This window comes from Idiotropiscis lumnitzeri, chromosome 5 (assembly GCF_059441095.1).
Source record: "Idiotropiscis lumnitzeri isolate Australia: NSW breed Sydney's pygmy pipehorse chromosome 5, RoL_Ilum_1.0, whole genome shotgun sequence".
In the NCBI taxonomy this organism is placed as follows: Eukaryota; Metazoa; Chordata; class Actinopteri; order Syngnathiformes; family Syngnathidae; genus Idiotropiscis; species Idiotropiscis lumnitzeri.
The window spans coordinates 28,696,451-28,717,381 of record NC_142395.1 but is presented as its reverse complement, the minus strand read 5'-3'; the positions used below and the strand labels follow the sequence as shown (position 1 = coordinate 28,717,381).

The following is a 20,931-nucleotide window of genomic DNA, read 5'->3' as shown; positions in this document are numbered from 1 at the left end:
GACCTTTTTGGTCCTAATTGCTGCGATGTTTGCTAGAAAATGGTCTTCCCCAACTTACAGGCATGACCGCTGGGTCAAGCACTGGTGATGTAGTGCTCCGGTTTCCTTACTAATCAGGAGACTCAAGTTCATTCATAATCTCAAACGTCTTTGAAGTGATTAGGAAAGCTCGGCAGCAATTTCACTTTGAGTCTGTTGGCATTGAGGCTTTGCGCAAATGATCAAACCTTTCAGTGTATTGTACGTATCCTGCGCATATGCAAGATGGCAAAAGCAGACGAATGAAAAAAAAAAATCATGAAGTGAATTGGTTCATGGTGTAAACAGACCAAGGAAATAAATGACTTCCAGCAGATTCTTGTTCAGGCAGAGAAAAAGATAAAAATAACAATGAACACAGCCTGCAGCCCAAATTTGTTAGAAAAAAAATAAAAAGAACAAAAAGGATGATTATATGAGCAAATATTAGCACCGGTGTCGGAACATTTATCTTGTAAATCAAACGAGCAAGGAAACCTCATCAATCCGGATGAGCCCGTATCAGTCGAATTTGTTTCAAAGTAGTGGCAAGTCCGGCGTTTCCGGATGCAAAATAGTTTTCGCTCACTTTGGCTTTTTGTCACGCTCCAATTTGGGAGCATATCACATTGATGATATTGAGGTATAAACAGTGAAAGATTACTCCAGACTGCTCTCGTTTGGATTCTGAACGTGGAATGGGCAGGGGCGGAGCTATTTTTGGTAGGATACAGGGGGCAACATTCTCCCAAAAAAAGAAAAAAAAATCCTCTACAATTTGTTTGAGCACATTTAAGAGAAACCACTGATGCCGCAGCTTTTCCAAATAACGAGTTAAACGAAGACAATATATTGCTCAGTGGCTTGTTTGCAGCATATTTATTCGATTAAAGGTGAAGAATTTCAAAGTGGCCGTGGCATCCTTTGATTTTTCTGTATGTGAACCGTGGGGGAGAAAAAAAATGTGGACACCTCTGGCTTGCATCATCTGTTTGCGTTTACATTTTAGTGTTTCGACGGGTGTGAATGCTTTCAATGGCGCTCACAAACACGTGTTCACAAATTAGCATTTTTTAGTCTGTGAAGCGCTGACATCCTTCCACAAGCCACACCCCTTCATGACAACTAAACGGGCCAAATGCCACAGGATCTCATTGTAGACGTGCCAGTTGAACGTCTGGCCCACACACAAGTGGAAAATTCATGGTTTTGAAATGTAGCTTTTGGGATACAAGTCCTGCAACTTTCCTGACGGCTGACACACATTGCAACACCAATGGAAAAAAAAAAAAAAGGAAAAATTCCAAAATGCTCAACCAAATGAACGTGGCTCAGAGACTTTCCAAATATTCCCAATCGAATTTTAATACTGACATGCATCCTTTAAATAGACTTTTATACACACATTGAATCAAAGGACGGAAAGACATTTGGAATAATTCTTGATAACACATTTCTCACTACGATTGCACGTTACGCAGTCAAATATCCAAACGTGTGAACTGTCCCAGCGGTCATTCAAGGGGCAGACGAACAGGAAAAGGGTGACACCTAATAGATCAGATCTTTACGACCATTAGTTAAGAGGTGAGAAGGAGACCTGCCGCAGCCAGAAAGTCCAACTCTCTCAGGCCTGCAGCCCTGACCTCCCCAGGAGGGGGGGGGCGTCAATCGGGGCCCATATAAACTTTTGAAGTAGACCCCACTTGCAAGGAACCGCCAGGTGAGTAAGGCTTAAATACAAACAGGAACAGCAAAGGCGTGCAGGATCCTTGACACTCAAATGATCACGAAGCACCTTGAATGGATTCCTGGCAAAGCATAACTTGTTTCTTCCCACTACTAAGCACAATAAGAAAGAATGCCGGAGCTCATCGTAGTGATGGGAAAATGAAGGTTCTAATTTGCTTCATGAACCAGCTGTTGTATTTTTGAGTCCTCTAGATGGCACTGTTGCTGTAGAAAATGTCAAGTCATTGTACTTTCAGCCCAATGTTGAACAGAGAGTGCCATCTAGAGGAGTCCAAAAATACTACAACTGCTTCATGAAGCAGATTTGAAGCTTCATTTACCCAACACTACTTTGAAGCGGTTTCACGTCAGTTGCTAAAGGCACCTTTCTGTGCATTTACAGTACAAAATCGTTCTGTACATGGAGTAAACAACTCATATTTTTTCAACATAGAAAACTGCGGCTTATAACCAAAAAGAGTTGCAGCGGCTTATATGCACATGCGCCTATAGTCCAGAAAATACGATATTAGAGTAACTATTTCAACAATTACATTAGAAATAGAAGTCCCTGTGGCATTTGTAACATAAAGCACTTGAAAGGCGAGATGTTTTGTTTTTTTTGAAAAAGGCAGCTGTTGTAGTGGGTCTACACGCACACACACCCCCGCACACACGTCTGAGGCTTCGTGGGTCTACACGCACACACACGCACACTCGCACACACGTCCGAGACTTCCATTTAGTTTACAGCTCCCTCTCACGTCTCGAACAGCGAGAGGCAAGTGGAGGGTGTTCCTCCGCTGCATCACAGCCGGGGACAGCTGACTGGTCGGGATCTAATTGCTCTCAAGTGAGGTCAGCGGGAGGCATTTATCTCGGCGACAGTGGAGGATGCACACGCACAGTCTGTGGCAGTAGCAGGCACAGGCATCCATGGGAACAGACGCACACGCTCAGCTCTTGGCTTTGCACCGCTGGACTTATTTTAGGTGTTAGGATCCAAATCCGTGCCGAAAGGGAATACAACTCGGGCCAGCGCTTTCATCACATGTAAGTCATTCAATTTTTTTTTTTACATTTTTCTTTGTTGCTTTCAAAGCATATATTTGAGATGATGCATGGAAGATTGCCCAAGCACAGACCGGGCAGTGACATAACGTCTTGCATGTCAGCACATGTCTGCCAAAATACACCCAAACATTGTCCCTGTATATTTATTAACAAGAATTACTACACCTTGCACTGTTTTAGCACATTGCATCGGAAATACGATACAGGATTCCATAATATTTTCTGACATGTGTTATAATGTCCTTTGACAGACTTAATGTCTCGGCGATGGAGAAGACAAAGTGTTGCCTCACCGAAGACTACAAATCAACACAAGACAAAACACTGAGTAATCCGGAGCTTCTTTCAACTGCGGCCAACTTTTAGAAGTGTTTCCTCCGCAACGAGCCTGACTCAAGTCCCGCAAGAATTCCCTGTTGCAAGAACACGGACCCCGAGGTTGCAAGTGGAGTGACGAGAGTCGAAGGGCTTGGGCTGAGGGATAGCGTGCAGATCTCGTCTCCCGTTTCAGTATGTTATTCATCGATCCCCACTGCATTGTATTATAATGCGCAAATGGATGCTGACATGGAACCTTCCAAATCTGTTGTCGGGACTCTACCTGCATGCCGTCTTCCTATTCAGCGGTGTGTGTGTGGTCTACAGTGACTGCACTCCGGCGCAACTCGCTGCCATCATGAACTGTTCGAGACACGAGCGTCACACCAGGAATTATGACTACATGGAGGGAGGAGATGTGCGGATCCGACAGTTGTTCAGCCGCACCCAGTGGTTCCTGACAATTGATGATGATGGCAACATCAGTGGGACTCAAGACCTGACCAACTGTAACAGTAAGGATAACTGTTTTTCTTTTGTCACATCTAATAAAAATCAAGAAGCGCTATGTGACCACCTGCATTGGTGCATGCAAACGCAATTGCAACATTAAAAAAAAATGACAAACATGTTTTTGGACATGGAATTTTGCGTAAATTTGCAAAATGTACATGTTCATGCACATATGATTTCCGGGCTATAAAGCGCACCTGTAAATAAGCTGTAGCAGCTCCCTTTTTTCAAAAGAAAAACAAAAAACAAAAAAATGATTAACAAGCCACACCAGACTATAAGATGCAGTTGAAAAAAATGAGTTGTTTACTGCATGTACAGAACGATCTTGAACTGTGAATGCACATAAAGGTACATAAACAAATTGTTAAAATTGTGCCTTTAACACAGCAACAACTTTGCTAATTAAAACAGAACAGACCCGAGAGAAAGAAAAAAACACGATTTATTAAGCGTATTTTCTGAACTATAGAGCGTCCTACTGGTGAAAGAAAAATCCACAGAAAAGCTGCTCTGTTGTATTAGCTGCATAGTTCAAAATCTAGGGAAAAAGTAGTGCCCTATAGTCCGGAAAACACGGTAATCTCTCATGACATCCCAGCGGTGTTGGCATGTCTAAGACAGTTGCTGTGGTCCTCACGGGCTTCTGTTTGGCTATATTGCTGCCTTCATTCATAGAATTTGTTTAAATGTATCGACATGCGGCTTCTACAACTTTGTCGTTTACAAGAATTAATTTCTTAAAATTATTTTTGGGTGGAAAAACTCAGTTTTACAATTCATGTATAGCCACAAAAATCATATCTAAGCATTCGAAATATCATTATGGTTAAAGCGCTTTAAAGTTTCCACATACTGGTGTGTTAACCATTATAGAAATGGAAAAAAAGAATTCATGGCCAATGTTGTTAATTTGGGGCAGCTGTGGCTTAAAATTTACACTGGGTGGTGGTCTCATAAATTTTTGAAGCACTGTTTGACCATGACAGAAAAATGTTTCGCCAATATGTGAATACGAACTTTATCAAAGAACAACAGATGTTTTTGGGGATTGGTGAGCTGTAAAACCAAAATTTGGTTCTTTAAAGACAGAAAGAACTCCATTTCTAAGCATTTACTGTAATTTGATTCTTCTGATGTCGTCGCCCACTCACCTGGTATCCGAAGAGCGCTCACATGCTGTGATGTATTTAGAATTCATCAGACCTTAATTCATCTGGCAGCAGCATTGCTCCACATTCTTGCTTTCGTTTCCATTTCACCTGCAATTTATAAAGGCCACCGGTTAAAACGCGTCAGGATGAATGGAAGAGATATCTTATGTTAACACTTTATCTCTGCCACGTGGGATGAGAAATAATTAACTCATTTACTGCCATTGACGGCTAAAGACGTCCAAGATTCTGATTTTTAATTTTTTTCACTTGGCTGGTAGTGAATGAGTTAATCAAGAGCCTTTGCTTCGTCACGTTACCAGTAGTAGTGGGTGAAAAAAAAGTTCTTTACATTTGTCGTGTGCTTGTGTAATAAGAGTGACAGCGTCAAAACAAAGGTGGTGTTGGTGGCAGCCTGTCAAACCATAACAAGAAGTAAAAACTCAGACGCTGGTTGACAAGTGCGTGTGACCTCGTACTCACACTGGCACATTTGTTCTGCCTGATTTACTCGCCCAGAAACATACTGTGATGAGAGGCGATTTTGAATAAACAGTGAACTAAAATCACCTCCCGACAAGGTAAATATCATGAGCATGACCAAAATGATGTCAATCATCACTAGCTGTGGTGGCTACAAAATAGAAAACGTGTCATCTAAATAATAAGTCAAACATTGTCTGGTTAATGTTGAGAGAAGAGTTCTAAATATCAGTCAAAAACTGTAATTGTATTCTAAATAGTTCATTTTTAAAAGCGACTCACGCTGAGTATGTTTCCAGAGTGTTATCACTTGCTCCTATCTGACAGTGCAGCTCGAGCGGGAATGTTGGGATGACAGCAAAAGACCTAAAAGAGAACGGGCAAAATGTTCAACGGTTGGCAACAAACACAGGAACGTTGATTCAGCCTTTGCATGCAAACACGGAGATCATTCAACACAAAAAACTCTGACTCATCCAACGGTGTACATTTCTTTATACGTTTCATTAAAAAAAAAAAAAATGAAACCACAATGTGAAACTGAGGCAAGCACTGTTCTCTGTTCTTTCATTCCAGACTGGAAGCATGCCTGTGGTACATGTTTTACAATTATATTTTTTATAAACATTTCCAAAGCACCTATTGTTATCTGAGTGGCAAATTGTCTGCGTGACAGTTCGCTTGGGATTCCTGGAAAAAGACAACCACACTCCAGCGATCAATTTTAACAAATTGACATTAAAGCTATAACAATTCAGCTAGCTAGCTAGCTCGCTATTTAGCTAGCCAGCTACAAAATTCATCTACATACTTTGTAGTGTCTATAATAATTAAAAGTGCCCAGAAAAAAAGGGGTGGAACAAATAGGATTGCAGCTGGTTTCACTTGGAACCAACTAGTAAATGATAATTGTCAGTACATGAACATTAATGAGAAACTCCATGCACAGTTCTTATTGTGTGTTTGCAGCAAATACGATCGTGATAGTCAGAAAAAAAAAAAGGTCGATAATCCGTCGCCAGGTTGATTACAAACAAAGTCAACCACAGGAGGATAAACAAAAAAATGTGAATGTTATGTGTTCATTTACCGAGGGGAGAAAAAAGAAGGGCAAAATATTGCCATGTGACCGTCAACTACAGTAAATAATATAATCTAAGGCTTATTGAAAAACAGACAAATGTGAGCAATGAGTATTGTGTGATTTCAGGATGAAAAAAAAAGAAAGACTTCAGCCAATGAGAAAAGGCCTTTCCATTATATTCATTTTAAAATAGTGTTATCCAGTTGGACCAGACAATATTGTCCTGGAATGCTCAAATAGCAATGCAGAAAGTTGTTTTTGTATGAAATCCGAGATCTATTTAGAATAAAAGTCCAACTAATAATAGAAATAATAAATAAAAAGTAAAAATGTGTTCTACACGACATATCTTAAAGTCAGCTCAGCAGGCACTCTCGGGGTGGCAATGGTGAGTCCAAGAGTGGCGAGCATAAACAACATTCCAAGATTGGGAGACTGTCATCTGTTTGTGATCTAGCAATGAGATCAACACTGCATGCGAAATGTCAGTGTGGGAAGCTGCTCGAGTTGAGGTCTTCCCTCTTTCCTCCAACTGTCAGGTGCCGCTGCAGAGTTTGGACAATTTATAGAAAATATTGCAATCCTTTATGTAATATGTATGATGTGTCGTTGCCATGCGCTTGTTAGTATGTTTGACTAAAATAAACTTTCAAATTTAATATTTTATTGTTGTGTGCATGTACATTAACACGAAAGTTCTGGAAGACCAAATGGTTTTTTAATTAAAAAAAGAGATATCAGGAAATAAATATATAAATACATAGATAATAAATAAATAAATTTAATAAATACATATCTAATAAATAAGTATATAACAAATAAGTATATAATAAATAAATGAATGAATAAATTAATGACAAATAAATAAATAAATAAACAATGAACTTGCCCTTAGAATAAATCTGTTTGTTTTTCTTATCACATTGTGGAATTGAAGCATAAAAAGTTACCAAAAAAAAAAAAAAAAAAAGCATACTCTATGAAGGTCCAAATAGACATAAAAGCTGATCTTCTATAGTGGGTTAATATTTCTCTATTTGACTCCAGAGGGACCAGTGCCTCACCAGACGTGAAGCTCACAAGTATTTTGTGGAGGTCGCCAAGAAAATGGATGGAGTGGAGGAATTTGAATTTAGACAGTACATTGTGATAGCGCAAATCTTTCACACAAGCTACAACCACAAGAATACACATTGTGACATTAATACCTCTTTGACATTATGAATCAAAACTAATCATTATGATCTTATTGTGTCGTATTTGCAAAGGCAGAATTGTTGATACGGCTCTTATTAGTTCCATAACACTTCCGAGCGTGTCCAACTTTTGCTGCAAATGTCGCACTATTCTGAAGCGCATCAAAGCTGTCGACTCTTTTGTGGTCCCACCTCACTTTCAAGTCTATCCTGCTTCGCTTTCATGCTCATGTTGCTTCTGGTTTCGACGAAGCCCCCCGGGTGTATCGCATACAAATACACCAACATTAATCACTTGTTTACATGAAACACAAACCGCGATCGTAATTCATGCACGTGCGTACTCTCAAAAGGTTTTCAAGAACAGGCTTTGACTTGAGCGTGCAAAGCTCACGCAAGGAGGTAGTTTTCTCAATCCCAGGGGGAAGGAACCCTAATCTGTCTTCCATATGTGCTATGGCATCTAAATTGTGGTTTGTCGAAAGGCCAAGCGGGTCAACTAACAAGTTTGAATGAAGCCAGAGAGGCCTCATTCTCATTATGAACCGCAGGAACTTCAGTTTCGTTCTGTTAATGAAGACAAATGATGATGGGGCGAAAGGGGGTGTGGGGGGGGGGATATGGACTCGAGAACGAAGGCGGGATGTCAACAGCATCTGACTTGTTCTGTTCTGTCTCCATGTGCCTGATAGGCATCCTGGAGATCAGGACCGTTTCTGAGGGGGGCATCCTGGCTATCAAAGGCATAAAGAGTCAGCATTACATCTCGATGAACAAAGCTGGACAGCTGCAAGGAAAGGTAAATGTCACGGTCAATTGCTTTATCGCAACATCACTAAATTGTCCTTGTGGTGACCCTTTGCAGCGGACCTACAACGAAAACTGCAACTTCAAGGAAGTCTTCCTAGAAAATTACTTCAACGCTTACTCCTCGGCAAAGTGGACTAAAAATGGCAAAGAAATGTTCATCACGCTGTCTCAGAAGGGGAGGCCCATGCGAGGGAAGAAGACGAGGAGGGAGCACGTCGCGTCACACTTCATCCCCATGAAATGTCGGGAGGAGGAGAGGAGGACGGACTGACACGGACGACTTTGTATGTGTTCAAATTCACTTCACATGTTAACGGACATATAAACTCACCACCAGCGACACACGAAGATTTTCATCAGCAATTGGCGGTTTAGGAATTCCCGTTCTTCCGACCATTCCCTCGGCCGTGGCTCGCCACTTGACATCGGAGCTGCGGAGCAAAAATGACCATCTGACGGAAAGTTTTTTTTGTCCCCAACAGCAGTTTGGGACGCTCTCCGGCCGTCGCACGGCTCCAACGATTGCTCGTTTGGCCTCTGGGACGCTTCACGACACACCACCGCGAAAGTCTGGCGTGTCTCCAAAAAGTGTGTACACATGCCGCATAGTAGGGCTGAACGATTTATCAACCTGGAACCGAAATCGCCATCTGAGACAACGTCAAAGCTGCGGTTCTTGTGTCCCACGCTCACGAAGCAGTTCTCACTAACTAGCAAAATACGGAGTCGGGAAAGAGCCAAAAGAAGTGATTCGGTGTACAGTCGAGTCTAGTTAGGACGGAGAAACAGCAGCTCTGAACAGAAATAATTTCAATCAATATGTATCTAGATATGAAATAAAACGACGGCTACATTAGCAACTTAGCAGACGCTCTCAGCCCGGAACGCGTAAACGGATGACGTCATCACGACTAAGAGGTTTGATGTCAATAATCTTATCAATAACATTTGCACTATTTTACAGTTTTTTTTTAGTTTTCAGAGCCAAACAAAAATAGATCTCCAAATTATATATTTTAAATCAATTTAGCTTGGCCAAGGGACAATGATTTTATTGACAATCTGACAAAAAAAAAGAAAATACAAATTTGTCAAGTTAATTTATTTTGGGAGGATAGACAGTCAGTACTGCCCTCTCCTCACCCTCCAGGAATGCACCCACAGTCTTTTTTTTTTTTTTTTATGAACAGCCGCTTATCCGACTACACGACAGATCTGCGGCGATGAACAGAATCTGAACAGAATCTTGACGGAAGCACGCGACAATTGGGCGGGGTCGACTTGTAATGTGACGTCTCACGCGGTCCAAGACACAGAACTAAATTTTCTTGTAGTCTGACAACGTGACCATCGTTAATGACAAAAAAAAGTCATGAAGTCTAAGAAGGCCTTTACAATACACACGACAAGCTTCTTGAAACACGATCTGTTCTTGTCCAAGCCAAGACCTGCTACTAACATCAATGATGAACACTCCGAACCCCAAGAGAGGCGCAAAGCCAAGAAAATCCATTCGTTGAGAACCCGTACAGAATTCAGATTGCTGAGCATCTTAATCGCAACAACACTAAATTGTTAAGCCTTTGAACAGCCACAATTCAGCACGGAAGAGCTTCCAGAACCTCAATAGAGCTTTTGAAGATGCTGCAAGTAGTGATGGGTAAACGAAGCTTCAAATCTGCTTCATGAACCAGTTGTTGTATTTTTGGGCTCCTCTAGATGGCGCTCTCTGTTCAACATTGGGCTGAAAGCACACTGAATTGTCATTTTTTAAAACCCTTTATTTAAAGCAACAGTGCCCTCTAGAGGACTCAAAAATACAACAGCTGGTTCATGAAGCAAATTTGAAGCTTCATTTTGCCATCACTAGCTGCAAGGTTCCAAGGCAGCGATCCTGATTCCGTAGATTTCCCTGACTTTGAATAATGTAAATTTGGGCAGGTGCGCGCAGGGAAATGTGAAGTTTACAAGAACTGCAAAGCCTAAGATGTCAAATGCTGATGGCCTCATGTCTGGCTCACCCGAATCTCAATTCTTCATCTTACTGATATATTATCGGCAATTCTGCTTCTAAGCGTTTGCGGAAGGCATTTTCTAGTCCACCGAGGCATGCTTGGATGAGTTTGGTGTCGGAGAACATTTCTCCAAACCTCTTTGGGATGACCCAACCCCAGAAGAGTCCAACGTCATGTAGACAATCTTCCCTGAATGGGACTTAAATCGACGTTTTTTTTTTTCTATTTTCACTTCCTGTTAATATAATGGCCGTGCGTCCCAAAACGTTTGTCCAAATTGTGGATGTGAAACCAACAAAGCAATACATGCAAACATCTTGCCTTCAGATGAGACACAGGCAAGTTGTTTGACTTGCTCCACTCGTCTATTTCAGTATTAAATATTATATTTCTTTATAGAAGACTTTCCTGTTTGTTTTTTTTATTATTATTATTATTATTATATCGTCATAGCAACAAACACACACCAGCGCACGTTGAAAAACAGATAAACTAAAGCAAGCTGGACTTGTAAAAGTGTTTATGAAAAACATGTTAAGAGTAAAAATTATAGCATATGACGCATATTTTGCAGTGCATGCGAAATGTTTAATGTGGCTGGTTGTATTGTAAAGTGGACAAAATGACTGTCAAGACAAAATTCTAATAAAAAAAGAAATATGTGAACATTTTATTTACAGTATGTTGGAAAATATACTTGAAGTTAATAATTCTTTTTTTACTCAATTTAAATGATATAATAAGCAATTGAACAGATTTTTTTCTTGCATATTATTAGCATTTTTGAGTTCAATAATGTGGGACATTTTAAAACCAGCCAAAAGTTTGTTCGGACTTATAAAACATATGAGTCGGTGAGCGAGTTGGATTTTCGTTACGCATCAGTGAGACTAATTTGCAGAGTGCCACCCCATCAAATTTGTCTGCCAAACACTTGAATGTTTGGCAAATTTTTCAACGTGGGTGTCGCGTTAAATCAAATCAGGTGTGCTGCATGTACCACATGCACTGTTCTGCACATCAATACCAACCTTTACCTGTCTAGTTTCCGCCCACTGCGCCAATAGAACGTTAAAATATTGAAACCTCATTGAAATTTAGAGCGGCTAGATTGAAATTACAACAGGTAGTCTAATAAGTATATTAAGCACTTGCAATCTTTTACAATAAAAAAAACGCTTTTCATTAAACATCATTGAAATTTGTGATATTAATTGTTGTTTCTGAACCCCCTAAAGATAATGTACACAAAAGCATGAGAAAGTGTAGACTTGAAATTGAGGTTTGCAGCTGATAACTCATTATCGTGTATGTTTGAAGATTCTTAACTATTTGCACGCCACAATAAAATACAGAGCCAAAACTGTGTTCCATTTCTTTGGAACAACATATGTAAGTTATTATGCATAAGTACATACATGCTTAAAGGGGAAGTCACCGCAAAATATTCTGAGCAAGAATATGTTTTATGCAGGCCCACTAGTCGAAACACGGCATTCGGATTAATATTGTGCTTGTGGAATATGAGTCGAGCAGCAAAATCCACCCGACCCATTTTGCCACTTGCTGTCAAATGAAAATGACATCAAAGTTGCTGTGGGCTCAAGTAAACACGGCTCACCTGTATTTGGAAGCTGAGCCATGATTGGTCGTTACCTGAGCCCCGAGCCATTGGGATGTCAACGAAAGAGACAAAATGGCCGCCCTTGAGATGATCATGATGATAATCTAAACACGTGACATTTGAATTTAATTTGAAGTGCTCTGATCGAGTTTCGATGACAATGACCACAATAACGGAGTTTCCCACACTCTCCAGCGTTATTCATGCATGAACACACACACAGTTTTACCTTGGTGGGCTGGGTTCACATCTGGACCCTTGTCAGATACAGAGACAGTCCAATTGGGAGTGCAAAACCCTGAAATACATTTGACCCAAACAACATGTGAGCAAGGTAAAGCCGCCTGCCAAGTCACGCAACGTTAGTCTAAGCAGATAATTTGTAACATACTTAAAACGTAAACACATTTCACATTCACGGTTGTGTATTCCCAGCAGAACCAAGAAGCCAGTACCAGTGAGAGAGAACTGTCAGGAGAGAGCACGCCAAGTGGCAGCATTTATACAAAAATGACAACACCTTCTTACTTCATTAGCATGACAGCACACTTTTGTAGAACAAAAGAGAGCTTCGATATCATCAATTCATTTGAAATAAAAGCGTCAGTGCTGAAAAGGTCTAATCGTACCCATAATGGGATAACCATCAAGGTGATGCGCAAAGTGAGGTACAAGCTCCCTCTAGTGGTATGTTAATGAATGTCTGAATTAAATGTTCAAACTGCATAACGGCCGGGGTGAATAAGTATCAAAGTATTAATATTTTGTATTGAAAATGAATAAATTATTTAATAAAATACAGACTGAATTGTTTAATTTTAAAATTGTCCAATTTCTCCAAATTTCAGTCTCTTGAGAGTATAGAAGCTCAGATTGCTGTCGTCCACAACGAAAGAAGACGGATTTCCTTTGTGGCTTTTCAAAATAAAACAGTTACAACCATCTGCTTTTACTTTGGAAAACAACGATCAACATTTTTGTAAATTTTCTGACTTATTATGCACCAAACAAGTAACCATTTGTGCATTTTCTTCACTGTCAATTGGCAATATCGTCCTGTTGTTGGAAAGGGATGGAATTTTTTTTTCTTGTATTAGTTGTGCAAGTAATCAACAGAATCATCAATTACTAAAATAATCGTTAGTTGCAACCCAAATAAAGAAATAACAGTTGCAAAACACTAAAAATAAATTTCATATAAAGTGGTTTGCTTTTTCGTTCAAGTCTTTTCCAGTTTGTGCACGACGGTCCATGAGATGTCAAAGTGCCTCGCAAGGATTTTGCAAGTTTGCTTTATGGTTGGATTTTTCTTTTTATTTATTCCATGAGAAGAATGAGTCTCAGCAACAGGTACTGGGAGAATACGATATCATTTCTGCAATAAAAAGATAAGGCAGAGCATTTTGTGTTTTATAAGAATGTTTAAAAAAAAAAAAAGGGCAGACAAATTACTGTGCCAAGCATTACGCCACATTATCTGTATTGAAATTTCAGTTGTGGTTAGATAATATTTGTTGAAATATTACCCCCCAAAACTGCCTGCGCAATTGAAAATGGTTTTGCAAGCCTGGAACAGATTACTTTTATCTTTATTATTTCCGATGGGAAAACAATGTTTCAAAACAAAAAGAAATCAGAGATCAGTGAGCATCCTGGAATTGGGTTCTCACAATAAAAGGATCCACTGACAAAGTTTAAATGCCTCTTGCATTGCCTTTAGGTTACCTGCACAAAGCGACGCAAGAGTCGCTTTGCAGTTGAATTGCGTTTTGTGGTTGCATATTGAAGCTGTGAGAAAAAAAAAAAAAACGGGATTTGTTCATATGCTTTGGAATCCGTTTGATATTTGTGTGGCGGGATAAACGCAAAAAAAAACAAAAAACATGTGGTCCGTATTACCGACTGCATGTGCCGACATCGGCAGTCCGACAATATGAGGAGCACCTTGGGAAAGGACTGGAGGTGGGCGACGGGGCGATAAAGTTGGTGGCTGGGGGTGCTTGTGAAAGTATTGGCAAGTGAAGATCACCTGGGAGGAAGGCCATCGGAACTCGTGTGATGTGGCGAGGAGGGATGGGCCCGACAGGAGAAAGGGGGGGGGGGCTGCCCAAAACCTTATTTTTGTTCAAGGAAATTAAAAGGTTACGCAACAAGGGGGATTGTGTGTCTGCCAAACAAAGTCTTGTGAAAGCAACAAGAAACACACAACAAACAAAAATAAATCTCACGTTCAGCGACTGAAGAAGATTGCCCTTTCGTGTGGGAAACCTTGAGACGGCGTTTTACAGCATTCCAAGTAAGCTACGCAAGTACTTGCAAGTGGTCAGTTGTGATTTGGAGGATTACATGGCAGCTGTATAGGATGGCTAGAATTACAGCAATCCCCGCGAGTAGCTAGAGTCATCCAAGGAATTATCCCTGCCACGATCGGCGAAAGATGTATCAGTGACACCGTCCGTCCCCTCGCAAAATTTTTTTTTTTACTTTTTTAGATTATTAGTTTAATTCCCAGACACTTGAATATCTTTTGAAATACATTTTGCAACATAGTCATTCAAAATAAATGTTTAGTAGAATATTTGATTTAGGAAAAAAAACGCATAGGAAGAGTGGTGAAGACTCTCTGGAACTGCAATTGACGACCCAGGCTAAACTTGGCTTCTCCCCGACATACAAAGCTAGTCTGCTCGAGTATCACTTTAACATGCGTCCTCCACTGACGATTTTTTTTTTTTTATTAAAAGTGAGGCTTGGATGGCTTTTTTGTGGCGTCTTAAAGCGTTTCAAGACGCGCAATCAAAAAGGCAAACAGGTGATTTCGTCTTGAATGTTCATTCCTTTTATGAACAGAATTTCGAGGTGCACCTGAGGCATTCAAGGGGTCCTTTTTCTGGTATCGCGTCTTCCCTCTTTACAGATGAATGCGGTTCTATTAGAAGTGATTATTAACTCTCACTGGAGCAGCGTGGGAAGCGGATGGAATGAAAATCAGCTCCTTCAACTCTGAGTCATGGTTCATCGTCGGAAAAGCGTGGCGTCCTCTCCAGGTCAAGAAACTGATCCCGCCCCAAGTGGAGGCCTTTAAGGCCACGTTCACACGGCAGGATGTGAAATCCAATTATTGATTTTATCTCTTTTTTTATGTTTTTTTTTTTTTTTTGTTAAATCAGATCTCTTTATATACTCGTTCATACTACAAAAACCACAGCGACTTCTAATGTGAATGGAATGCGTCCGTGAAGTGAAACACATGGGTACAAAACACGACGTCAACTTGGCGCGGTGTTTACAGACGTTAATGTGGTCCCGTGTTTATATGGGCGCAGTTCAAATCGACTGAAGAGTGAGAAATATTTGGGGGGAATTAAATGACACTCCTCAATATTTCATGGAGGGTTGTAAACATCTACTAAAGATGACGTTGCATCATTTTTTTTGCACGCAACAAATGAACCATCTGCGAGGCTGAATTACAACTATTGCCACACATTTCCATTTAATGCTTCAAGTAGGATTAAAGTCAAATATAAAAGTTACACATTTTTTTTTAAATGAATTAGCAGATGCACGGTTGATTGTCTCCCAAGCACTCTCCTCCGTCCGCACATATTGGTAGTGATAGGAAAATGAAGCTTCAAATTTGCTTCATGAACCAGCTGCGGTATTTTTGAGTCCTCTAGATGGCGCTGTTGGTTTAAATAAAGGGTTTAAAATACAACAATTCAGTGTGCATTCAGCCCAATGTTGAACAGAGAGTGCCATCTAGAGGAGTCCAAAAATACTACAACTACTTCATAAAGCTGATTTGAAGCTTCATTTCGTTGAGTCAAAAGGCATCGGCCAATTGAATGACTTATTGTAAACGATAAAAAAGGAATCAAACAAATCCAGAAACAAATAAACAGAGCGTTAACTGAGGGTGGACGGCTACCATCTTCGAGTCAATGAGCCAGGTGGCTCTAATCAAGAGGACCCTCCCCTACCTGCCTCAGGAACCGCCCAAGCAGTACGTCAGAAAATGGCCGCTGAGAAAATCTGACCAAAGAAAACACATTTTTGACAACTACTGCCTCGGTGCATCGCTTGCTGCCGCAGCGCTGCCTTGGCCACGCCCAATCATCAATCGTCTGAAGGCGTGATCAGCTTCATGATCTCGCTGCTATTCTACCTCAAAGTCACCTCTGGTGGTTTGATCTCGCCACCCACTGATCCCCCGGCAAACTCGTCTGTGACGTCCTGCAACCGACTCCCACGATCAAGGACGACCGAGTGCGACTCATTTCATCCCCACCCCCCCCATCAACTCCGTCAGCCCCCCCCCTCAAAAAAAAAATTGTCGGCCTGCACCATTGGAACAAGCAATGGAAGTTCATAAAAGTTTCACGAGTCTCATGAAAAATGGGAACAAAAACAAATGTGTTGCATTTATGTTTTGTTCAGTATCAATAACTGATCAGAGAAGGTGGAAGTTGTTATTGAATGTACATCTGCTTTTTATGAAAACAATTGTTTCATTTAAAGCAAGTTAAGAAAAGCAGCAATCTTTTAAATATATGACACATACCGATCTGTTTTACATCACAAACATGTGGCATTGAAAAACACAGTCAAATCATATTTCACACTTATTTTTCTACAAGCTCATCAGTTCGGATATTGAAGAACCCCAAATGGGGGGGGGATAATATTCAAAGAGGATTTTTTTTGCTATCCTGTCAAGTCAAGACTAAAACAGACTGACATTATTAGGGGTTGAGACAAATCTGATGGTGAAGGTCAGATTTCTCCAGTCAAAGTTGTTTGCATACACTTGAACAAAAGACAGAGATAATTTTGCACGTTTTTCTATTCACTTGTAATTTAGTCCATTTGTTTTTTGGGGGGTGGGGCTGTGGGAGAATTCATGGCATAATTTTAAAATATTACATTTTCAGTTCTTATTTTTAAAAAACTGTTATTTTCGACCTACAATGGACCCTGATACTCGTGGTTTGTCACCAGCAGATGGAATTCCCACCTCTGTTAAAAAGCATCAAGTGGCCAGGTACCGTCATGTCAAACAGCATCAACTACCATAGTGCATTCTGGGACTTGTAGTTAAAATGTTGTACAGCGTCTGCCAAAAACTCTCAAAATGGTGACGCACATTGTCTTCCACTTGTGCTAGCTTACACTGTTTTAATTTAATCATGGGCTAAAAAAATATCGATCAAAAAAAGAAACTACAATCCATTTATCCTTTTGTAAAATATAAAACACGAGGCCAGGTAACGCACGGTAAGTGTAAAGCCGTTGCCAGTTTTCGTGCACCAACGAGCCTCATTCAATATGGCGGACGTGCTTACGTATCGCCAGACCGAGTATGTCTCTTATCACGAGAAGCGCGTGAACGTGACCGCCGTGGTCGATCTGCCAGTAAAATGCTTCTTGAACTACAGCTACAACCGACAAAGTAAATGCCTTTTATACAATGTAATATATTTGGGAAACAGATTCCCACAGAAAAACGTACATGCATTTCAATGTGATGAATAAACATACTTATTTCCATATATATTTTACGTTATTAATGAAAAGATTTAAGCTCAAAATATATTCACAAAAGGGAAATTTTCTAAATTCAATGAGCTCTGGCTTTGAGTGTTAAACGATCGCTTGCTACATTTCCAAGCAGCAAATGACTAACGATAATGAACGCGACACTTTCCACATTCAATATGGCGGGGACGTTTACTTACAATTCCGTGTCAAGGCGGGATCTATTGCCAATTGCTGCAAACCGGAAAACGCTCCTGTGAAAGAAGGAACTGTTAAAAACATCACGGACCATCATTTCTTGACTTAACCTCGTAATTGTGTGGTCTGTGTGAGTAGTAAGTGAAACACACTTTCCAGCGCACACACAGATAATCAAAAACGCGTGTTTCCGTGCATCAGCTAACAGCCAGTTTGGTGTTTATGTGCACACTAACGACACGTGTATGTTGGTTGACGACCGATGTTCGAAATATTGTTTGGGTTTAGTGTGCAAAGCTAGTCGAATTTTACCCCGCTAGGATACCAGTTGTCAACTAGTGCACAGTTTTCCCGCATTTGTAACATGTAGTTTTCCTACTAGTTTGCAGAGTGTCCTATTGAAGACAAAGAGCTTAACAATTAAACCTTAAAATGGATACTACCATTGATAGCCATTTGATCATTTGTTTACTTACTAGTAGAGCGACTGGATTGCTAGAGTGTCTCTACAACTGCCCACCCACTTCTGAACTACTACTGCTCATTCTCGTGGTACTAGTAGTGTCCGGGATGCGACTAGTGTAGGACACATGCCTAGTAATGTTAGTAAGGTTCCAGGGTTGTGTTCAATCGAGTTGGGCAGGTTATAGGTCACATTCATATTTGATAAATGTTGGAAATTATTCGTTTTGGTCTCATTTGTGTGCTTTGAATTTTTAGTACGCACTGTATGTTTTTATTTGCAATTGTGTATCTTGCTTGTGGCCCCTGGGTCTTTAAATAAAGCTTTTGGATTTATTTGTGTTTGACTTAACAGGAAGTGGATTTAATCAATTGGGCCCTACCAATCAATTGGCCGGCTGATTTAATTGGCCAATATCGGGTCTTTTAAATCGTCTGATCGTGTTTTTTTTTTTAAAACGTTATCCTAAAACAAAATAAGATAATTAGTGCCAACCCCCTCTTAAAAAAAGGGAAACGAAATGGCCCATTTTTGCAGATTTTTCTTTGATGTAAAGTTAAGCAACTGTTGAAGAAGCAACTAATGAAAAGTACTTAAATGTTTTGTCTGTTATTTATATATTTATTGTTTTAAGCCTTTAGGCACCAACACAAGTTATTTTATTAAGTATATGTATTTATTTTTCAGTTGATCGGCCGATTAATCCGTTATCGGAATTTTATTCTGCCAAAAATTGTCATTGGCCTAAAAAGAAAAAGAAAATCCATAATCCGGTCGGGCCCTTTTAATTCATGTTAAATGTTTACAATGTAAATCTCTTAACTCAAGCCAAATTGTCTCCCTGTAGCACCACTATTTATATCTGGTCCACATTCTCTCATCTGGACTGTCAACATTAAAGACGAGCAAGCATGAGCAGCTTGGACCCGGGCTCCAGCGATTCAGCGCACACTCCTGAGCTGTCCAAGCAGCCTCTTCAAGGACTGAAATTGGCCTCGCACGCCGTGCTGGAGAAAGTGCAGCAGAGGGGCAGGTCAAAATGTGCTAAATGCGGAGGATCAAGGATGTTCTTCTGCTACACATGCTGCTTATTAGTGGACGTCAGTCTGCAAGAAATCCCCATCGTCAAGGTCAGTATAAAGGTTTGGGATTGTTTGTTCTTTTCGGCCTTGGGTTCAAGTCTTTGTGATGGTTAGAATGTCAGTTTTATTAAGTGTTATGTTTGGTGGGCTCTGTCTTTTGCAAATAGCTTCCAGTAAAGATAGACATCATCAAACATCCCAACGAGACAGATGGCAAGAGCACTGCGGTTCATGCGAAGATCCTCGCACCCGGCGACATCACCATTTACACGTACCCCTGCATTCCAGAGTATGATCAAGACAAGGTTAGCTCAAGCCGCCCCTCAATATTGCAATTACTTTTTCAACGTCTTCTATCGTTATATTTGCAAACCATGAAGGGTCATTTTGGCTGAACTCACACAAATAATTTCAAGATTTTGACCAGGATGGCCGAGTGGTCTAAGGCGCCGCGTTCAGGACCCAGTCTCCCCAGGAGGCCTGGGTTCGAATCTCGAATTTCCCCATTGTGGGACTAATAAAGGGAATATTATTATTATTATTAACCATCTCAGAATTGGATGAAGTGTGTTACATCACCAAATCCAAAATTCTGCATCAGTGGTTTTGGATATACAACCTGCCAAATTTTTCAGCTTTCGGCCAAAACATGCAAGCGTTTCAAAATGTCTCATTGCGGCTATTTTCCTGTATGCAAAAACTTTGGACACCCCTGGTGTTAAGTCATTGTCATCTTTTGGAACTTACGTGGCATGAAAAAAAAAAAAAACCCTCAAAAACACTGTGTCATTTCATGCATTTTGCTTTCGTGTTATCTCACCTCTTCCCCCACCAGGTCGTTTTGGTGTTCCCTGGTCCAGGCGCCGTCACAGTCCAAGACATGATACGGTGTTTGCGTGAAAGGACTGACAGCAGGTCACGTGGCCCCTGGGTAAAACGGCGGAAATTAGAGACCTCTCCAGCCAGCGCACACTCCACAGAGGATCCCACGTCAGGGACCCCAGACGAAAGCGAGGGCTCCGAATCGAGGGCACACCCCCTACGGCGGGTGGTCTTCATCGACAGCACGTGGAACCAGACCAACAAAATCAGCACAGATGAGAGACTACAAGGTACTCGTCAGTTGTCTTGATGGGATTGGCAAGTTCACTCAAACAGTTGAACATGGCCGCTCTTGGTTGTGACATTTCAGATCTGCTCCAGGTTGAGCTGAGGACGAGGAAAACGTGCTTCTGGCGCTCCCAGAGGGGCAAACCAGAAACTTACCTGGCAACGATCGAAGCCATCTATTATTTCCTCAAAGACTTTCATGAGCAGTGCCTTGCTCAAGAGTACAGCGGAGAGTATGACAACCTTCTCTTCTTCTACTCTTACCTGCACACAGTTGTCAACAAGTCGAAGGAGGCCGGCAGGAAGGAAGCCGAGAAGAGGAAAAAACAGCAAGAGACTAAAACACAAATGTAAATCCAAATCCAGTTCCATTTTTAAGTTTGATTTTGGAAGGGGAAATAAAACATTTAGATGAACGTTTGGGATCAAATTTCTAGATTCAGATTTTCTAATTTAGCTAAAGCTAGCTATGCTAGCTAGTAGCTAACATGCAAAAGTCATAAGGGCCCTGTAACGTGAA

General features: G+C 40.7%; 2 protein-coding genes across 4 annotated transcripts; both read left to right on the top strand.

Annotated features, from left to right (window-relative positions):
- The first annotated feature begins 2,560 nt into the window (after positions 1–2,560).
- On the top strand, positions 2,561–10,799 carry fgf7 (fibroblast growth factor 7). The gene is made up of 4 exons (XM_088296312.1): positions 2,561–2,802; positions 3,075–3,656; positions 8,264–8,370; positions 8,437–10,799. The coding sequence occupies exons 2-4, from the start codon at positions 3,371–3,373 to the stop codon at positions 8,650–8,652; spliced, it is 609 nt and encodes a 202-aa protein (XP_088152438.1). The 5' UTR covers positions 2,561–2,802; positions 3,075–3,370; the 3' UTR covers positions 8,653–10,799.
- A 6,356-nt stretch (positions 10,800–17,155) lies between these two features.
- On the top strand, positions 17,156–20,826 carry dtwd1 (DTW motif tRNA-uridine aminocarboxypropyltransferase 1). Of its 3 annotated transcripts, none has more exons than XM_088296311.1 (5): positions 17,156–17,297; positions 19,067–19,349; positions 19,469–19,606; positions 20,137–20,413; positions 20,494–20,826. In XM_088296311.1, the coding sequence occupies exons 2-5, from the start codon at positions 19,131–19,133 to the stop codon at positions 20,763–20,765; spliced, it is 906 nt and encodes a 301-aa protein (XP_088152437.1). In that variant the 5' UTR covers positions 17,156–17,297; positions 19,067–19,130; the 3' UTR covers positions 20,766–20,826. The 3 variants fall into 3 exon arrangements, with proteins under 3 accessions (XP_088152437.1, XP_088152436.1, XP_088152435.1); XM_088296310.1 differs by lacking the exon at positions 17,156–17,297 and adding an exon at positions 17,762–17,886; XM_088296309.1 differs by lacking the exon at positions 17,156–17,297 and adding an exon at positions 17,762–17,893.
- Positions 20,827–20,931: the final 105 nt, after the last annotated feature.

Excerpts from the sequence above, each read along its gene's own strand:
- fgf7 (XM_088296312.1), top strand. The coding sequence starts at position 3,371 with ATGCGCAAATGGATGCTGACATGGAACCTTCCAAATCTGTTGTCGGGA. Across the intron at positions 3,657-8,263 it reads AGACCTGACCAACTGTAACA|GCATCCTGGAGATCAGGACC; the intron begins GTAAGGATAACT and ends TGTGCCTGATAG. Across the intron at positions 8,371-8,436 it reads CTGGACAGCTGCAAGGAAAG|CGGACCTACAACGAAAACTG; the intron begins GTAAATGTCACG and ends GACCCTTTGCAG.
- dtwd1 (XM_088296311.1), top strand. The coding sequence starts at position 19,131 with ATGAGCAGCTTGGACCCGGGCTCCAGCGATTCAGCGCACACTCCTGAG. Across the intron at positions 19,350-19,468 it reads AAGAAATCCCCATCGTCAAG|CTTCCAGTAAAGATAGACAT; the intron begins GTCAGTATAAAG and ends TTTTGCAAATAG. Across the intron at positions 19,607-20,136 it reads CAGAGTATGATCAAGACAAG|GTCGTTTTGGTGTTCCCTGG; the intron begins GTTAGCTCAAGC and ends TTCCCCCACCAG.